This window comes from Nicotiana sylvestris, chromosome 3 (assembly GCF_000393655.2).
Source record: "Nicotiana sylvestris chromosome 3, ASM39365v2, whole genome shotgun sequence".
Lineage (NCBI taxonomy): Eukaryota > Viridiplantae > Streptophyta > Magnoliopsida > Solanales > Solanaceae > Nicotiana > Nicotiana sylvestris.
Window position 1 is genome coordinate 218,108,388 of NC_091059.1, and position 20,762 is coordinate 218,129,149.

Here is a 20,762-nt window from a genome sequence, read left to right on the forward strand (position 1 = left end):
CTAAAACCAAGCAACAGCTGCTGCATCTATCTTACTACTAGTTACTAGTGCCTAAAGGAATCTACATCCTCAATTTTTGTTCTAAGTGGGTGTCAGCAGAGCAAGTGAAGACTTTTCAACTGCCACATAGTAAGTATTGAACGGCTAAATCTTTCTTGACCAGTTCCGAAGCGATAACTAGTATATCACCGTAAAGAAGATTAGTGTCATATACCGTGCTTATTTGGCATTAAGCACTCAAAAGAATGGATATACTATACAGTAAGTAAATTCATAACTCTCCATTCTCATTGCAGATAACTGCAGCAAAAAACTGCTCTGCTTTATCAAGTACATCAGTAGATAATCTAGAGTGCAACATCCATGCGGCAGTACTCTCAGGTACAGATGAATTGCTCTTCAGACCCTTGCCTTCACAAGGCTTCAACACTTTATTGTCTCTTAAGCTTCGGATTCTGCCAGTTCTAGTAGTTGGCAATGGACCACCTCTCTGGGAAAGGGCCCTAGCATTGCGTTGATTGTTGCGATTTGATCTCAGTGGGACATCAACTTGAAGGCTTTTAGATTCAGGAACCAGCTGAGCAGATGCACCAGCCTCATCTAGTGATGGATTATTAGGTACTGTAAAAGAATCAGGTGATGGAAGATTACTTCTACAAGCTTTCAGCAAAGCAAGGAGCATATCTGTGCTGAGTTCTTGCTGAATGACATTCTTATTCTGTTCACATCCAAAGCAGGCAGCAACCATGGTCCCCGCCAAGACTGGCATTAACTCAGGATCGCTAAAGAACACAAAAGGCAGGTCGCATACCTGTGCCACACAATCCACAATTAAATATGTGTTTTAGGTGAAGTCTTAAGTTGAACAGAAGATTCACGTACCTTGTGAAGAATTGTAGGGCTCTTTCCCCATCGAAGAACAGCTTGGTTGTCATGATGGAACAATGAAAAATAACTAAGAAGCGACAATGATTCCAGCAGCAGCAAACCAATCTGAGACACAGAATGCCCAAATAGAAAAGACTATATTAATCAATCCTGTACTTTGACAACAAGCAAATAAATGTGAAAACAGTGACTCCCAACAAAATTCTAAAAAAGCATTAACCGTTAATGCTGCTCTAACAGGAAACTACAATTAACTGTTATTATTTCGATGGTTTCCGTTGATGGTACCGATAAATTATCTTTTTCGTTTTCTTGAGCCGAGGGTCTATCGGAAACTGTCTCTCTACTCCATCGGGGTAGGGGTAAGGTCTGTGACACGCCCCAAACCTGGGGAGGCGTGGCTGGCACCCGGTGCCGTACTGGCCCGAGCGAACCACTCTGTAACTCATTTTTTCTTCTGCAACTATCATGGGTCAACATAGCCACAACTCGTAATGTATAACTATAAGTGGGCAAACGCTGTATCAATGAACCATTGTTCTTAAAACATGAGTACATATGGGCCGTCAAGGCCTCTGACATACTGTACATAATGAACCTGTGTCTACAAAGCCTCTAAAAGTATTTGACATCAAATGGGACAGGGTACAGGCCTACCCATAAGTCTGTAGCAAAACTCTGACACAATGACTTATAGACTCGGCTGCACTCCGAATGAGGTGGAGTCTTACCGATCCTTCGTTGAATGCTAACCTTGTCTACTATGAGGGCTTGTCAAACTGATTATCTATATCTGCAAGCATGAATGCAGCGTCCCCAACAAAAGGACGCCAGTACGAATAATGTACCGAGTATGTAAGGCATGTAAATAAGTATATAAAGAACATGGAAGAAAATGACTCAACCTATAAGTCTGGATAGCTCTGTAAATCATGAAATATTTATAATGTCATGCATATGCGTATGAATGTCATATCATGCATCGGTCTATACGTACATAACATCATCAAGCCTCTGGGGGCATCCCATCATATTATCTCAGCCACTGTGGACAAAATTATCATCCCTTTTCCCATACGCCATATACATATAATATACGCGTATATAACGTCATCTGGCCATGGATAAATACACATGTATAAATGAATGCAATGCATAATGAAGTAAGTCAATACAATCTCTTGGAATATCATGAGACCCATGAACACACGATATAACATTAAGACACGTGAGGAATCAAGAACATGGGCACCTCTAGTACTTCTATGAATAGAGTCATTTATGAAAGTTGTGCGTCTACTCGTTTCGTTTGTATCGTATGGATCATGCCAAAAGGAAAGAAGGGATAGCCTTAACATACCTGAGCCGATTCGTTTGACAACTCATCCAACGCATCCCGTAGTACCTCAATCTTATATACCAAAAACTCCTCTTCTTTTACCTTACTTCACTTTGAATAAAGCCCCGATTCAATAACGCGATACAATGGAACAACGAGGTCAAAGCGATGAGGAAAGCTTGTATCTTAATTGAATAACGTTGCTACGGTTAATGAATTTGCTGCCACAATTCAAGTAAAAGAACTTTTCATAGTATAGGAAAGAACCAACTTTTGTTGCGGCCTCTATTCTAACTAAGGAACTAATCTATCTCAAGTAATATTTTAAGATAACTCATAACCTCTTAGACCATGTGATACACTTCTCCTGTATAGTACTTATGAATTGTCCACCTCCTACACAACCACCATATCACCTATGTACAACGAGGTCAAAGCGATGAGGAAAGCTCGTATCTTAATTGAATAACGTTGCTACCATTAATGAATTTGCTGCCACAATTCAAGTAAAAGAACTTTTCATAGTATAGGAAAGAACCAACTTTTGTTGCGGCCTCTATTCTAACTAAGGAACTAATCTATCTCAAGTAATATTTTAAGATAACTCATAACCTCTTAGACCATGTGGTACACTTCTCCTGTATAGTACATATGAATTGTCCACCTCCTACACAACCACCATATCACCTATGTACAATGAATGAGTCATTCCTTCATTTGGTGTTATACATCCACGTGGAAAGGTGCCCATACCTAATTATAGTAAGGTCCTTTAATACACATTAGTCATATCTTTCTTTAGTTGCCATGATTCCATGTGGACAATAAATTTTTTACTTATCCACCCCAATAATTTGATGACTAAGACACCAAAACTCCCTGCCACCTAGCTCCAAGACTTGCCTAGTCAATGTTAAATTCCCTACTTGCTGCCACGTAAATGCTTATCCACCCCAACAATAGAAGGAAAGATTGCAATCTCCTTTCTCTCTCTCAAATTGCCAAAGAATAACATGAAAGCTTAAGGCTTGCCTTTCACGTGTAAGCAAAGCACATCAGATATGATTCATGTGCACATTAGTGCCACCCTTGGCCTAACTTAATGCTATGTGGCAGCCCCTTAACCATCCTTATCCACTTAATTTAACAACCCTTTGGAGTGGATGAGTCATAGGAAGTGATACTAATATACATACACGTATATGGCACATTTACCAAGTATCTTTCCCTTATACAAAAGTACTTCTATTAAAATATTAAAATAATAAATCATGGTACCATATAAAATTAATACATACACTAATTCTCCATTAAAACATCCATGAAAAAAATACATATATTTTCTCAACTTCTAATTTTTCTAATCTCATATAAAGAGTACAAATTTTCGTACGCTTAATTCTTAAAATGGTAAAAAGATAACCTTCTTTTCTTGTGAGAAAATAATTTCTATCTTTACAATAAAGAAAATCTCATAAACTTTCTCATATTATGTGTATAATTTAAAGCATATTCGAAAGTAGTAATATTAATAACTTAAAAAAAATCATATTTTTCAAACCTCTTTTTTTACAAATATATATATATATATATAACGGTATCAAGGTTGTTAAACTTACGGGCTCTTATAAGAACATAGTCGCAAATCCTCTATAATCTCATGAATGGTCTTAGTCCCTTCAAGCTCATATGGATTACTATGACTTATCCTAATATTAAGGTACGGGATGTAACAGTCTGCGTATACACTATCTTCCCCAAACCCCTTACTTGTGGGATTTTACTGGGTTGTTGTTGTTGTTGCTCTCTAAAAGGAAACTACATTTTTTCCTAATAAAATGCTGTATCCAAGGAACATTCTCATTCAATTCTGGAATCCAGAAAAAGTCAAACAAGACTGAGATACCTTAACATCACAAGGGATAAGTCATAACTTATTTGAACAAGGGCCAGGTGGTAATTATGGACAGAACTACAACAGGGAGCCATCCAATCACCAAGATCCGTTTTGCTATTGACCCTGTATGTTTAAGATCTTTTATGTATTATGCGAGGGTAAATATTTTTTTTTTAATAAGTTAATTGATATTATTAGCAATGGGAAAGCTCCCGGATACAACAGGTATACCAAAAAGGTAGAGAATCTACAACTTGAGGGTAAATATCTGCCGAGCTATTTTTCATAAGGTTTCTGCCTCAAGATCTATCTTAATTGGAGAAGTTCACAGGTCTGTTTGATTGCTGACTTGCTGTTTTGATATTTACATGTCAGAAAAGTTACAGAAGGTTCCAGACAAACCAAGTCTATCCAATGTCTAACCCATGGTTGAAGAATGAGGCGATCAAGAAAGTCCTACCCTGGAAAAAAATATCTTAAGATCCTCTCCTTCCTTTTCATGACAAACAAAGCAAAGGCGCTACTTTTAGCCCTTTCAAGAATATGAAGGCCCACGTGACACTCGGCGTTAACACTCCCAAATCTGGAAATCCTTCTTTCCAAAACCATATTTGATGATATAAACGCGAAGTTTATACAATGTTGAGCATCAATGTAGACCTTCACAGACTAAAAGCCTCACGCTGTGTCTTCTCATTACTAGATGGTTGCAATTCATATCTAGGAATTGCGAATTTAATTATATAATTTATACTCCTTTATCAAAGAAATATTATTTATACAAGAAAATTCGGTGTTTCTAAGAAACGTATGACAACCATCAAGAAACACAGTGACAATCTTTCCTATCGTCCGTCAGCTTAAATGGTAAGCAAACGTGAGTTAGGATTTCTTTCCAAATGAAAATGGACAATCTCTCTTGCACTTTCCAACCCTCCAACCAAAAGGCACGGTGGCTTTCCAAGACTAGCATAAACAGCACCTTTCTAAGTCCAATAAACTTGTGAGGTGTACAATTTGAAGGCCAAAACATGAAAGCAAAAGCATCAGAAAGAAACCTGGTCAGTTGCTCCACCCCACTTGCTCATGCAATGAGAGAGAAGAAAACTCATCAAGTGAAAGAATTCCATCTTCAGATCTGGTCGGGCCTGTGATCCAGAAAAGAGAATAAAGAGTCACTTTATTAACATCTAAAACTTTTAGAAAGGGAAAGTTGTTTGATGCAAATAATTCCAAATTGACTTACGAGCATCTTCTGGACAAAAGATATGTCTATTAATGCTAAATTGTTCAACACTTTTAGTACACCAGTTGCCACATCTTCAAAATTGGATGGAAGGACAAATGATGCCTGCAAAGAAAGGTTTCAGTAAGATTAAGTGGTAGACACAGAGATAAGCAGACTATGAACGCAAGTAAACTCAAGGTTAGGTTTCATCTTCCTTTAACATAGGAACAGTTTCAAACAATTACTTCCCGTACTAGAAGGATTTAATGTTACATGCATAAGGTAAAGAAGTTTAGTAAAGAAGACAACAAAGTAGCAAACAAATATGAGGTTCGACTACATCCTAATGCTTACAGATAAAACCCAGTAAGATTCATGGACTACAAAATTGCACACAATCAGCCGTGCAGAAAACCTCAAAGCTGGATTTTACAAACAAATTTAATGAAATTCACGAAGTTCACCTGTTCAGAACATCTATTGTTAGCCTGCAATAATACAGCTGTCAACATTGACGGAAGACAGACTAATCCAGTCTCAGATATGGCAGAAAGAAGAAACTTTACAGCCTGCTTCAACACTGATGCATTTCCACTGATATGACCTTTACTATTATCTTGAGATTTCTTCTCGGCCAGTTGAAGGGTATCATATGTCACGATGGTTGTAGATTCCTGCAATACATCTGCAGTTTCCGTATTAGTAGCAAGTAAGTCAACTTTGTCAGAGTTCTGATCAATTACAACTGAGCCCTCATTTTCTTTTATTTTAGAAAATTCATCCAGGGGCCTATCCTCCGGTACATCTGGCAAAGACGAAGCTACTCCTCCATTTACTGCAGGAAATACCAATTTACCATCATTCTGGGAATTGCACAAAGGAGAAGAAGACTTCAAGTCTGCAGCTTCAGCAAGTTCGATGTCGCTCTTTTCATTACTTCGAGTTGATACAGTAGGAATGTTTTTACATGTTATTGAAGACACATTTCTGAATCTGGATGTAAGAACTGCCAACAGATTTACGCCAAGGAGGATTGATGAAGGGAAAGGTGAACCCTCTACAGGTGGTCTATCATAAAGTGCAAAAAGATCCCTTAACCGGTGAATAACTTGGTAAGCAATTACAAGCTCAATCAAACCATCTTGCAGTTGAAGGGCACGTTCATCCGAATTTGCATGACCAATGATTGCTGCAGCAGTCCAAAGGAAACCATCCAGAATTTCAGAGATTAACTCCAATCTGTCAGTTGATGTCTTACAGGTAACCAGGTTGGCAGAAGCAGATCCATTTGATGAGGCTGCAATTTTGATGTAGTTTTCAAGAGCTGCCGCCAACATGGGGATTATAGGGGGCAGTAGATTCTGAGCAAGAAAATAACCCTTGTTTGCAGCCGCTGAAAGTACAACCTTCAGAAGCCTTAGAAGGTACAATGTCACGTGGCAGCTTTCTGGCTTTGATGTGTGAGATGCGGGAAGTGCAGAAGCAATAAAATCAACCAGACCAGCTTGACGAGAAGCCTGTAGCTCAGCATCCCTCCCCTCCAAAAACTAGTTACAAAAAAATGCCAGAATCAATAAGTTACTATTATTTCATGAAACAAGTTGACCTATTGAAGCCACAATATTTTCAAAAACTGATTCTAGCCAAAACATTGTTTTATGTTGCAGTTATTCATGGCAGGATAAACAACTTTTTTATCTTAATAGCACTACATTGTCATTGAGAATTAGAAGGCAAGTGAAACAAACTTCACATAGAAGTGTAATATATCACCTTAATTATTTCAGCTGTTATTAGTCCAAAGCTTGCAGCCCCTTCTTTTCTTGCTTGACGAAGTCTTTGAAGTTCTTGGAGCCACTTCGCAATCTTCGCCCTCGCATTTGCCACTGCAGTTCTATACACAAAACCTGCATTTTCAGTACCGCCGATTGAAGGCTCAGGAAAATCATATTTCAATGCCATAAGTCGTTGGCGAATTCTTTTGATCCTTCGTTTTAATGAATGTTGGGTAGCCATGTGGCCAGTAGCAAGCGTAGAGCCTTCAGGAGCAACACCACTATTTTCGTTATTATCTTCACAGTTACTGATTGGCGTAGATCTACCTTGCCCCTCCTTAGCCACAGAACGACGGAATAATGGCGAAGACTGATCTCTGAAGTCCATTGAAGCTCTTTCCCGTATTTGCTCCAGATAAATTTTACGACGCTGTTCACTTTCTCTGAGTCTTTCAGCTAACTTCTGGGCAAGGAGTTCAGCTTCCTCCTGTTGAGCTTTGGCTCGAAACTCCTTTCTCCGCATCTGTTCCATAGCCTTTGCTTCGCGTGCAGCACTTGATGCTTTACGCTCCTCTTCCCTTCTTACCTGTGCCTCTTCCTTTTTCCTCTGTGTCTCTGCAAGGCGCTGCAACTTTTCTGCTTCAATTAGTTTCTTGCGTTCCAAAACAGCTTCTTCCCTTGCCATATCTTCTTTCTGTTTAGTTTTTAGCACTTGAAGCTTCTCAGCCCTCCTCAACTCAGAATCATGCAGTTTCTGCCGCAAGATGAGCTTTTTGTTCCCTTCATTGAGTGAAGTAATGAATCGAACTTCATTTACTTTTATGCTTTCATCGCCCGCCCTTCTCACAACTTCAGCTAGGTAAGCTTCATGTCGGGATTCACTGCGCTGGTGCCGAGCATGCATCACCTCTCGCAATTTCATACTACGCACGGATTGCCATTCATTTACACGGTTCAGCTTCTCAGATGTTCGTTGAAGCTTTTGAACTCTCTCATTTTCAAGCTCACTTCTAATTCTCATTGCACGTGCATGCTTTTCTTCCGCATCTTTTTTTAAGTCAATAGCTGACTTCTTCTTTTTCTCAGGAGACATGAGTTTGTCATGCAAAATGCGTGCACGCTCTGCACTTTTCCTACTCATGCCAGGTGAATGCGAGAAACGAGATGAAACTCGGTATGGAGTGGAGAGTACATCTTCCCAGTTTCTCTTCTCCTTCCAAGCGTCCATGGATCTCCAGGAGCTTCCATTTCGCTTTTCCTTGTCTCTTTCAGAATGTCTCTTCAAGTGATCTATTGGCTTTAGATTTTTCTCATTGTCTCTCTTGTTCTTTCCACCGACAGATGAGGAAACCCCTTCCTTAGGAGGTAATCTAGATGCATGAGAAGCAGACTTTCCCGAATCAGCGTGACTCTTCTCTCTACTCAAATTACCCAGAGAAGAATTAGATGCATTACTCTGCTTCCTACTTTTCTCTAATGATTCACTTGAACTGCTTTTTTTGTCACCTTTCTCATTATATGTCTCCACAACACTAGAACTTCCACAATAATGATCATAACAATTAGATGCCATTTTCTCCATCCCTGTAGCTGACAAACTAGCTCTTTCGTGTTGAATTTTTCGAAAAGCTTCAAGAGATGAAGCCAGTATTTCTGCCCTGTGTGGTGAAGTTGTCATCCGGCGGACCTGCACTTAAGAGGAAAGATCATACCATTTTAACAGTTTGTCACAAGGAAAAAGGAGTAGATAATCAATTTATCCATGTATATCTGAATGTATAATAAACATTGATAACGAGGGTGGGCGTCAGGTAGTTTGGTTTGGATTATGAAAACTTTGGTTGAATCTTCGGTTTTCAAATTTAAGATATTACAATCCAAATCTAAAGACTGGTTAGGTTTTTTAGAGTTCAATTTCGGGATCAATAGGCTTGGTTATTTCGGATTTGTGGTTTAGGCCTATAAGTTTGGCTGCTACATCCTTGCAACTGACTGCAGATTTTGAATGGCAAGTTATTGAGTATTAAACAAGTTAGGCTCGAGCCACTTGAGATGTGGAAGTTACTAGTCCGCTTAATCTGTTTTTAATGGCTTTGTTGCAAGTTAACTACATAGAGTACGACGCAATCATTTATTAATTTCATCTAGGTTGCTATCCATTGAAAATTCTGTGTTGGCTGGTTTTCCAGGATCTTTTACTTGAGATCATTGGTCACTTTTTACTGAATCCACTGACAATGTTCTATCTCTTATATTATTTCTTGTCATGGCTCCTAAATCTACGACTTTGTGAATCTTCGCTGGGTAATATGGTTAGATTCTAAGTTAGTTGCACCAAACAAGTTAGGTAACTAGCAGATCTGAAGGGTTTCGAACTTCCCAACTCTAACACTGCTACAGATGATGGACTTCCCAACCCTCTTCTTCTTCCTAAGACTCCACCACCCCCACCAAGATATGCTTCCCGCATCCAAACCCCAGTAAAGTCCGCCGGCATCTGACATCTCGCACGCCCTCACGCACCGGATTTTCCGGTGAGATCTAGCCACGCGCCGGCGCGTGTGGCATCTTCCGGTGACTTTTTCAATTTTCTTTCTTCCGACAACCTCTTCTCGAGGCTTTTCCGAACCTTCCCGTCTCAGTTTCACCAAAATCCGATGACTTTTTCTTTTTTCCGGCCATTAAACCCCAGAATCCGGCGTCTGTTTCCGTTGTTCAGTACCAGAAAAGCTTTTCCCTTCCTATGTTCTGTTTTCCACCCACTGTGACTTGATTTTTCTAACCTTTGAGGTTTTTTCGGTCTTTTCTCACCTCTTTTTTTTTTGGGGCAGCTGCATCTAGAATATGATGGATTCTACAAAGAGGAACTCCTACTTCTCTCTAGAATCTAGAAAACTGGAAAACATGTCTTTCATCAAAGTTGCCTCTTGGCCAGTCCTAGAACTTGGGGGAAGATGCCATCGAAAGCTTGACGTAGGGCAAGAGCCGCATTTCTCGCTATCTTAGGAGCACACTCTCATGCGCAAGGGCTTCTTGAGATCTTGTCTGATTGGGTCTTTCTCCAAATGGGTTGGTTCTCCAGAGGCTGTTAGGAACTGGGCAGCAGGGGTATGGAACGTCAAGGACGGGCTGAAAATATCGCAACTGGGGGACACACAATATCTCTTTCGCTTTGTCGACGAGTCCCAAGCTTCCGAAATTCTTGTAAGAGGAAATAGGTGGTTCGATGGGAACTTCTTAAAGCTAGACAGATGGGTGGAGCACGATAGGTGTCTAGACCCACGTTTCACCGGCGAATCATTGGTGGTCAACATGGTGGGTCTCCCGTTGGTGTCTTGAATTATTCAAGAAGATTGGGGATAGCTGTGGGGGTTTTATTGATGTCGCTTGCAGCTTACACAATCTCTCGCGAGTGAGGATTGTGGTGAGGTAAGGGGGAAAAATCCCTGTGTCCACTGTGGTGGAAGATGGCTACTTGAGTTACAGTGTTTGGTTGAGTCCTGAATTTCGCCCTATTTTTATGCCAAAGATAGTGGCGGAAGAAAAGGGAAGGTCAAATAGAAGGGAGGGGGTGGGGAAATCAGTCTCTGAGGAGAAGGGAGGGCTCACCGGATCAGTGGACTAAGTCGAAGTCAGACGTTAGATCGAGAAGAGACGGGAGGTTTGATTTTGGGAGAAGAAGACAAAATTTCAACAGGAGGAAAAGACGTGAATGGGTTAGTGATGCGGGCTGAAACGGCAGAATGAGCCGGTCCTCTTCCAATTATCCTAGGGCCAGGCAAGATTTCAGCAAGTATAGGTCTGGGCCTCCTCACATGGGCCCAGCAACTTTTCTCAATTATATTAGAATTGATCCTAAGGGGCCCAGATTATTCAAGCTGCGTCTGATAAGGCTCCTAAGCATATGGGAAAGTCGTTCTTCCTTCTTCTGCCAATGGTGCTACACACAGTGGTATTTCTTCACCGAGCTCTAGTGACCTGTGCCCCTCTTCGATGGCCGCTGCTTCAGGGGCAGCACCGGCTATAGATGGTGTTGTTATTCCGCAGCCTCCCGCCTCTGATGGACCCAGTTCCATCGCTCCCTCAGCTGCTCCTGGGCTTAGTTGTATTGAGGCTACACTTCAAGCTTCTTCTTCTTCTGGGAAGATTGTTGAGCATGCACCAACTGATATTAGTGCCAGACCAGTACTCCCAGTTAAGATGCCGCCAAGGGTTCCATGTTCTCCTCCTTCAGGCTACCCTATTGGTGTTTCTGGTCATTCCTATAACAGCGGGGTGCTAATTTCAGAGGCTGATACCCCTCAAGGAAATGGTGAGATCCTTTCGGTACCTAAAGTTCCTATTGCTAGCAATGCTATGATCTTGTATTCCTCCGGAAGGAGCAAGGAAAGGGTTCATATAGAAGACGCCTGTCCAATTTCGTCACGGATGGGAGGAGGGGATATGTCTTTCTGGATGGAGGATAAACTACTAAACTTTGGGAAGTTTCTAGGTGTTTCTTTTGAAGGGAAGGAAGATAGGGTGTTAGAGCTGTTGAGGGAGATTGGGCAACAATCTTTTAATGATGGTGCAGGGAGGGAGTTAAGTCAAGGTGTTAAGCAAAATAATTTAGGGGATGTAGTAATGTACCAGAGAAGGGGACGGGTGTGTGACGGGGAGGAAGGGAGCTCGATTAGAGGGGGTGGGGAGAAGGGGGATATTGTTTCTTATGGAACTTAAGATTCTTTCACGGAATGTGAGGGGGATGAATGACCCAAACAAAAGGGTCATCATCAAAGTGGGAGTTAGAGAGTGGGGTGCTAACCTAGTTTGCTTTCAGGAGACAAAAATGGAAGTTTTGTCGGATGTGATTGTGAGGAGTGTCTGGGGTGGTAGTTGGGTAAAATATGACTGGGTTCCAGCAGCAGGAAGTGCCGGGGGCATTCTTCTAATGTGGGATGATAGAAGCTTGGAGGTAAAGGAAATTAAGAAGGGAGTTTTTTCTTTAGCAGCTCTTATCAAAGATAGAGTGAGTGGGTGGAGTGGGGATTTGGGAGAGTATACGGACCGGTAGGAGAAGGGTCCAAGGTATTCTTCTGGGAAGAACTGGCCAATATGATGGGGGAATGGGACATTTCATGGGTTCTAGGGGGAGACTTTAACACTATTAGATTCCCAGAGGAGAGATTATGGTGTAGTCTGATTTCGAGGGCCATGAAGGAGTTTTCTGACTTCATCAATGATCACTTTCTCATTGATCTTCCTCTGTCAGGGGAAAGGTTTACTTGGGCCAGGGCGGAGGATTCCAACTCAAGGTCTAGACTTGATAGATTTCTGATATCGCCCTCCTAGGATGAGCTGGTGCCGAATGTGTTGCAGATTCCTTTACCTAGGCTGACTTCGGATCATTTGCCTATCTTGCTAGATGGATGCAAAGGGAGAGGGGTGCGTGCTCCCTTCCGATTCGAGAACATGTGGTTGAAGGTGCCAAGATTTGGTGACAAGGTTAAAGAATGGTGGATAAGCTACGGGGTAACAGGGACACCTTCATTCCGTCTTTCGAAGAAACTTAAATTGCTCAAGGGAGATATTATTAGGTGGAATAAGGAGGTTTTTGGGAGGGTAGAGGTTAAAATGAGGGAGCTTATGCATGAATTTAGGTAACTAGAGGGAGGGGAAGGGGCGATGGAGTTAGATGAATCTGAGAAAAAGAGATTGGGGGAGGTTAAGAGGGAAATAGTCGAGTTAGCAATAGCTCAGGAGACTAGTTGGCGGCAAAAATCGAGGGCGTTATAGTTAAAGGAGGGAATAGAGTTCAACCACATAGGGGAGGGAGACAGTGAGTGGCTAGAAAGGGCTTTCGAGGAGGAGGAGGTGCACGAGGCTGTGTCAAGTTGTGCTGGTGATAAGGCCCCCGACCCCGATGGTTTCTCCCTGGCCTTCTTCCAACTCTGTTGGGACATCATCAAGGGGGAGTTGATGGAAACCATTGAATACTTTTATGTGAATGGTGTTTTCAAAAGAGGTATCAATGCTACTTTTATTACTATTGTGCCTAAGAAAAAAGGTGCATCTTGTATCAGAGACTATAGGCCAATTAGTCTCGTGGGAAGCATTTACAAGATTATTTCTAAAGTGCTTTCCAACAGACTTTAGAAGGTTCTTGACGTGTCCATTTCGTCTTCCTAGAATGCTTTTGTGGAAGGTAGGCAGATCCTGGATGCCGCTTTGGTGGCAAATGAACTTGTAGACTCCAGAAGAAAAAATAGAGATCCCGGCTTACTATGCAAGTTGGACCTTGAGAAGGCTTTCGACCATGTCAATTGGGAGTTCCTGGATTTCATTATGATGCGGATGGGGTTTCGGGCAAGATGGAGGGGATGGATCAAGTTCTGCATTTCCTCAGTCAGATTCTCTGTACTGGTTAATGGTAGCCCGTATGGTTTCTTTGGCAGCTCCAGGGGTCTCAGCCAAAGAGACCCCCTATCCCCCCCTGCTATTCATTCTAGTGATGGATGCTCTGAGTAAAATGATGGATCGTGCGGCGGCCAAAGGCTTCTTGAGAGGATTCTCAGCTCCGATCGGGATGCCCAGTGCCCGAAGAGTCTCTCATTTGCTTTTTGCGGTTGACACCCTGATTTTCTATGATGCCGATATGGATCAGTTGACCTACCTGAAGCAGGTCCTGCAGTGGTTTCAAATAGTATCAGGTCTCAAAATCAACCTCGACAAGTGTGAGATTTTCCCGGTGGGTGAGATTGCTAACATCGGTGCTTTGTCTTATGTTCTTAGATGTAAGGTAGGCTCCCCTCCCACTACTTACTTGGGTCTCCCATTGGGCGCTTCGCATAAGGATACTATGGTTTGGAATCCAGTGATCAAAAGGGTTGAAAAAAGATTAGCAGGCTGGCAGAAACGGTACTTGTCAAAAGGCGGAAAGGAAGTGCTTATCAAAAGTACTTTATCGAGTATGCCCACCTATTACCTGTCCCTATTGCAAGCTCCTGTGAGCATCACAAAAAAACTAGAGCAGCTTCAAAGGAGTTTTTTGGGATGCGACAGATAGAACTAGAAAGTATCATCTAGTGAATTGGCAGACAATCACTTCCCCAAAGAAGTGGGGTGGACTTGGAGTAAAAGATTTTAGGGTATTCAACAGAGCTTTGTTGGGGAAATGGCTGTGGAGATTCGGGTTAGAAGAGCATGCTCTATGGAGGGAGGTCATAGTAGAAAAGTACGATTCCACGGGAGGGGGTTGAAGGACCAAGGCAATCACAACACCTTTCGGGTGTGGCATGTGGAGGAGTATCATGAAGAATTGGGAATCCTTCAGTGGTAACATCACTTACAGGGTGGGAGATAGAAGGAGAATCAGCTTTTGGAATCATAGGTGGTGTGGAGAGGAAACTCTGAGGGTCTCTTTATCCCACACCTTCAGAGTTTCAAACCAGAAGAAATTGATGGTCCAACATATTCGTAAGGAGCATGAAGGGGTAGTATGGGACCTCTCATTTAGAAGGAATATGCAAGATTGGGAGATTGCGGAGCTCCATGATTTATTGACACTGCTATATGGGCAAGACAGGCCCCAGCCATCTTGTGATTCTTGGAGATGGGATTTGCATGGCGATGGTTTGTTCACCGTAAAGTCCTTTTACCAGAGTATGTTGGTGAGAGAGGAGGCCTCTTTTCCATACTCCTCAATCTGGATTCCTAAGGCGCCCACGAAGGTGTGCTTTTTTGCATGGCTAGCGGCAAGGGAAGTAATTTTGACTGCTGAGAATCTGCGAAAGAGAGGAACTACACTTGCTAGTTGGTGCTATATGTGTAAAAGCTCAGGGGAAGAAGTTGATCATCTTTTGCTGCATTGCCCTGTGTCCTCGGCTTTGTGGAGGGCGATCCTGAACCTTTATGGTGTTCAATGGGTGATGCCAAGCACCATAAAGGAAATGTTATATAGTTGGGCAGGTTTCCGTAGAAGAAGAAAGCAAAAGACATGGAAGTTCGCCCCGTTAGCTCTCATGTAGATAGTTTGGGGGGGGGAAATAGGAGAGCTTTTGAGGGGATTGATTCTACTTTTTCACATCTTAAGAATAGTCTTTTATCTTTGATCGCTTTTTGGTGCACTCATATAGCCCCTACTCGTATAGAAGATTGGGCGTCTTTTATAGAGAATCATGTTCTGATGTAAATACTCAACTTTTTAGTATACTTCCTGTATACGGGAGTTCTCTCCCTTTTGATTAATACAATTTACCTTATCAAAAAAAAGTTTGGCTGCTTCTAACAAAAAAAGTGAACTCTAGAAAAAGTATCCATAACTCCCCCTAGGGCTTAGTTCAACTGGCAGAGGTTGAGGGACTTGCGACTTGGGTCACAGATTCGAGCCCAGCACCATAAGAACTAAGCCTACCATTTACGAAAAAAGTGACCTCCAAAAAAATATCCATAACTCCCCATAGGGCTTAGTTCAAGTGGCAGAGGTTGAGGGACTTGCGACTTGGGTCACAGATTCGAGCCCAGCACCATACGAACTAAGACTAGCATTTAAGTGGAGAATATTAGGGAGGCGAGCCCATTATCCTTGAGTTTTGAAGGTTGCGGTTGTTCCTAATTGGTTGGTCTCAGACGAATTTCTTGGTCATTAAAAAAAAACCTTTTTTTGTCAATAGAATTTGAATAGAGAATTAAATCGAACTGGACCAAATTGCGTGATTTTTTTAAAGAAACAAAAACCTTGTAAATCGAACCGAATTAACCTACAACGGATAAAACTGACGGAATGTACACCCCAATTCGATCTCCATTGCTAGTGGTAGGTTACGTTAAAGACAGTGGCACCTGCAGCTTACGAATTCTAGATCCGCCTTCAGTGAACAAAATAATTCTCCCCCCCCCCCCACACACAAATAAGGTGCCAAAGAGGGCGATGTTGTCATGATTTTTCATCCAATTACTATCGAATAGGTAAAAATAAATGAAAAGAAAATTCAAGAATCCCAGTGTTGTGTTGTTGCCTGCTGGGGAAAGCGTATTTGAAAAGACAGAATATATCAATCCGTTTAACGAGCTGAAGGACTTCCCTGGCCCAAACTGTGGGCGCTACCAGTACCAAAAAACCAGGTAAAAGACATGCAGAATGATTTCTTTAGCATAGATGGAATATAATAATGACTGGCCAACAGATATTCTTGGTATGCATGCATTCAAAACTGCAGTTTTTCAACTTCCAAATGGCTGAGATTGATTTGTTTATGTGTTGTTTAATTTTTTACAATTACCAATTTAAAACATTGAAAAATGAGAGCTAGAATACTCACCTCCCATGAGAGAGCATGTGGTCTGCGATGGTTAGACTTCATGGTCAGAGGTGTTCCATCAGTCGCATGAGAACTGGATTTTTTCAGTCTCTCAAATTCCGCCACTCTTGAACTCAGTTCTTTAAAATCAGATGCAGCTTCTTCAAGAACAAGAATAGACTCTTGTGTTTGCTCCAGGTCACATTCCAGTTCACAGAGTAGGTAGAGTTCATCTACTGCCCGATTAAGATTCTCAAAGAGAAAGCACCAGAGGCGTTGCCTGAACCTTTCTTTACTTTCACCAATGCCTTCTGCATCAATACTGCTCAAGTTAGAGTTTGATAAATCCTCAATGATTGAATCAACTCGTTTGCTCCTAAACTCTTCACTAGGAGATGCCAGGTAAGGCTGCCCAATGTTTCTCGATCCTCCTTTATCAGGTGGCACTGGCTCAGAATCCTGTGAAGCGACCACTGTTTTTATATTCTGATCAACACTAGGCACTTCAGAGATTTCCGTGCAAGCTTCTTCAGATTCGACACTGTGCACAGTTACCCCACTAGGCCCTTCTCTGGCAGCAATTTTAAGCTTTTCGCCAGGAGTGTTGCAAGTGTCACCTTTTTCAAGCTGGGTATGTCCACATTGCCCTCCAGAAAGAGGAGAAGCAGCAGAAGCATTAACATCTTCTGAAGATAAATCCTTCAACTTCACACAATTTTTTTCAACAGCTTCAATCTTGGGAGACAAAGGATTCGAGCTGACAACTTGATGGCTTTCCTCAGTAACCAATCTATTTTTCTCTACATCAGTTGGAGAAGTGTGTACAAACGGATCACTTGTTTGATCAGCTTTTGTACTAAGCAGATCATGATTTTGAATGTCACCGAACTTAATTTCTGCTTGGACAGTAGTTCCAAAATGTGATGTTAGAGCTCGATCATCCATGTCACCCCACTTGATTTTTGGTATGATGTCATGGTTAATTATTTGAGGATGTTCCTGACTGACTCCTTGATTGGAATCTGTTGGGAAACCTAAACTAACAGAATTACTACTGTGACTGACCACACATTTATCGTGCACAATCACTGCATCTTCCTTCGGAATTGAAGTAACATCATCATGTCTAATACAGCGTCCACTTCCTTTTGAATGCTGAACGACAGATTTAAGATTTTCACTTTTTACACTCAATGAAGGCCGATTTTCTGGATTGCAAGAAGCAGTTCCTTGAGATGATCCTCCAACCCAACCATGTAGTGAAAACTTTGAACTGTGTCTGTGCTTCTGCACAAGAAGTCCACACATTGAATAACAAATACACAGATTTTAATTGGGAAAAACGCGAGGCACTCTACATTATTGTTGATGAGAAAAGTGCAGTTTAATCTTGATACATATAGCATCTGCTAATGACAAGAAACAGAGCATACAAGAAATAAGGCATTCAAAATTCAAATCCCAGGAAAGATTGATTTATTGGTGAATCTCCTAAACGCAGAATTGCCAGAACTGTACTTACATGTTTTGCTCTCTTATTACTGTTTCCTTTGTTCTTCTCTTTGCATATTTCGCAAACATGTATCGCTATTAGCCACACATTCTACTCCATTCAAACCACTTAAGCTGCAGTGAAGGAGTAATTTTCTTATACCTTAATAAGCTATAAGGCATAAGGATGATAAAGCAAGACGCCGTCCATAGCATTCCGTGTTCTTTTAAACAATGTTTTTTTGAATAACAATTCAGCAATAAACACTTAATATCGTGAATCTTAGATGCCCCTGATCTTCCATTATCTGCCTTTCACCCCTGAACAGAGGAATCCACCCCATGCAGTGAAAAGAGGTGAAGGGATAGAGGGACATCTCAGTTTTTGCGATGAGATAAATCCAGTACTTAAGAAGCATGTACACACCACTATGGTCGCTAAACGTACAAATGGAATTATCAGAAAGAGAAAGTGGAAGATTATAGATGAAGCACGCAATAGAAAAATTCAAATGTAAGAGTATTTCATTCAATAAATTTCCGTTTCAGCTTCAGCAATACGATAAAGAGAACCTATTCAGCTGCCTTTCATTTCTCTATAGGGCTTTTCTTTGGTACCAATAACAAGAAAGAAAATATAAACCTAGCCCAATTAAATCACCATCTCTTCACTAAATGCCGTTGAATATGCCCAATTCTAGTGTAGTCCACCAATCCATTTTTCAGAAACATACTGAAAATGATTAGTTCTTCCTCAAATAACTAAAATTCAACTAATTCATCTACATGAATTCAGGAAAAGTTCAATCCTTTGATACTTTTCTACTAAAAGAATACCTAAAACAGCAGATTATCAGGAGGTACACTCTTGACATTAGGCCAATGACACAACTCAAACATGGTTATTAATGATTTGCATTCAAATAATAAACCCATTTTCATTCATCATCTTTCAGCTTAAACATAACATTAAATGATTTAAAAGCTGAATTAATTAATATTGAGAGATGGAGGTGTGAAAAGTTCAGACCTTTTTAACTTGCATCCAACCAGAGCCTTCTTGATCATCCCCTCCTTCACTGCTCTCCATTAAACAACAATAGATTCCCAACCCCAAAATAAAATACCTTTACATTAATCACTAATTTGCAATAGTAGCAGGAAAACATAAAAAGTAACAACTTTTCTCACAACAAATAAATAACGCGATCCTTCTGAACAAAAAATAACGCCTTTCCTAATCTTATTAAGAAATACAAGCTCTAAATATGTTTAAATTTTAAAAAATAGAAAAAGGATGCAGAACATCGATCGAAATATGATTTTGAGGAAAATGGGTATCCAAATTCGATAAATGGGACTGAAATTTGAGTAATAAAGGAAGAGTTTTGACGAAAAGAAACAACCAGGAATGAACTTTGTTGGAAACTCCAAAAAGCTGAACTTTTAATCGGTGTTTTTCTTCCTTTAATTTCTTTTTTCTTTCAATTTTCTAGGGTTTTGGGAGAGTGAGGACCTCCATTGAGGAACCTAGCTGCATAAGAGAATGTGCTGAGAATAGTGAAATTAATTTTTTATTCCAGGGGGCATTGATTTTCTGTGAGGAAGAAGATGGTGCCATCGTGACTTTATTTGTTTACTAATATGTCCTCAAATTTTGTCCATATTGACATTTAGGTCCTTTATATTTCTTTTCTTTAACAAAAGTACTCCGTATCTTCATAATGATTGAACTTTAAGCCAATCACAAGGGTTCCACTTGTTCCTGGGTGGGGCCCTTTCTAGAATTGCTGAAATTCTGGCCCCTATGGTCTAGGGTTCGAGGCCGGTGGAGAAAATGAGCGAGGTATTATGTTAATTTTTTTTTATTTTTTTTTTATTTTATGTTTGGTTTATTTTCAGTTTGAATTTGTGTCCGAAAGTTTAACATTACGAGGTAAATCGATATTTAAATTAATGTCCGAAAGTTCAACATTGGGAGAAAAAGCCTCCCTAACCAACGACTTTATACTCATAGTTTAAAAAATCGAGACCTCTAATTGAGGACGAATGAATATTTATTACTCCACTACCGTCTACAACTCTTATTGATTTGATATGCCAAAGGTACCCTTCCTTTTCATATCTAGCAGATGCTTCAATTGGAATTTTAGTTTTCAAGGATCAAATTTTAATCTGGATAGCTAGCATTGAATGCGAGAATTAAAAACTATCTCATACTAATAATTTAACAATATAATAAATTGCTTCCTAGAGTAATTTAATAAAAACACATTCTAATATTTAACTTCAAGGATATCTTAATAAAAAAAAAGTATCAAAAAACTAAAATGGAATCAGCTCGCAATCATCACAAGATGACAAAATGAAGAAAGTAAATACTTTTAAGGGGTTTTTATATATAAAGTAAAATTCAGGTACGTCTTGATTTTAATTTAGTTCTATACGAATTGAAGATCTTGCAATATAGTCTCATGGTGAATATGAAAATTAGGAATGAAGATGAAACCCAGAAGTGGATGTGCGGGCATACAAGGATGGATAAGATTAGGAATGAAGATATTCGAGAGAAGGTGGGTGTGGCCCCTATGGAGGACAAGATGCGGGAAGTGAGACTCAGATGGTTCGGGCACATACAGAGGAGGAGCACTGATGCACCGGTGAGGAGGTGTGAGCGACTGGATGTAGTGGGCACGCGGAGAGGTAGAGGGAGACCTAAGAAGTATTGGGGAGAGGTGATCAGACATGACATGGCACGACTTAGGATTACTGAGGACATGGCCCTTGATAGGGATTTATGGAGGTCGAGCATTAGGGTTGTAGGTTAGGGGAGAGTGTGAATATTTCTACAGCACAATAGAGGGAG

The 20,762-nt window shown here is 40.7% G+C and overlaps 1 protein-coding gene across 1 annotated transcript; it reads right to left on the bottom strand.

Moving 5' to 3' along the window:
- Nucleotides 1-92: 92 nt before the first annotated feature.
- On the bottom strand, nt 93-19,493 carry LOC104213375 (uncharacterized). Its single transcript, XM_009762877.2, has 8 exons — nt 18,927-19,493; nt 16,427-17,692; nt 7,126-8,814; nt 5,817-6,899; nt 5,371-5,475; nt 5,183-5,272; nt 883-993; nt 93-811 (listed from the first exon to the last, which is right to left on the bottom strand). Exons 1-8 carry the CDS (start codon nt 18,984-18,986, stop codon nt 272-274), a joined length of 4,944 nt encoding a protein of 1,647 aa, XP_009761179.1. The 5' UTR covers nt 18,987-19,493; the 3' UTR covers nt 93-271.
- Between the last annotated feature and the right edge of the window lie 1,269 nt (nt 19,494-20,762).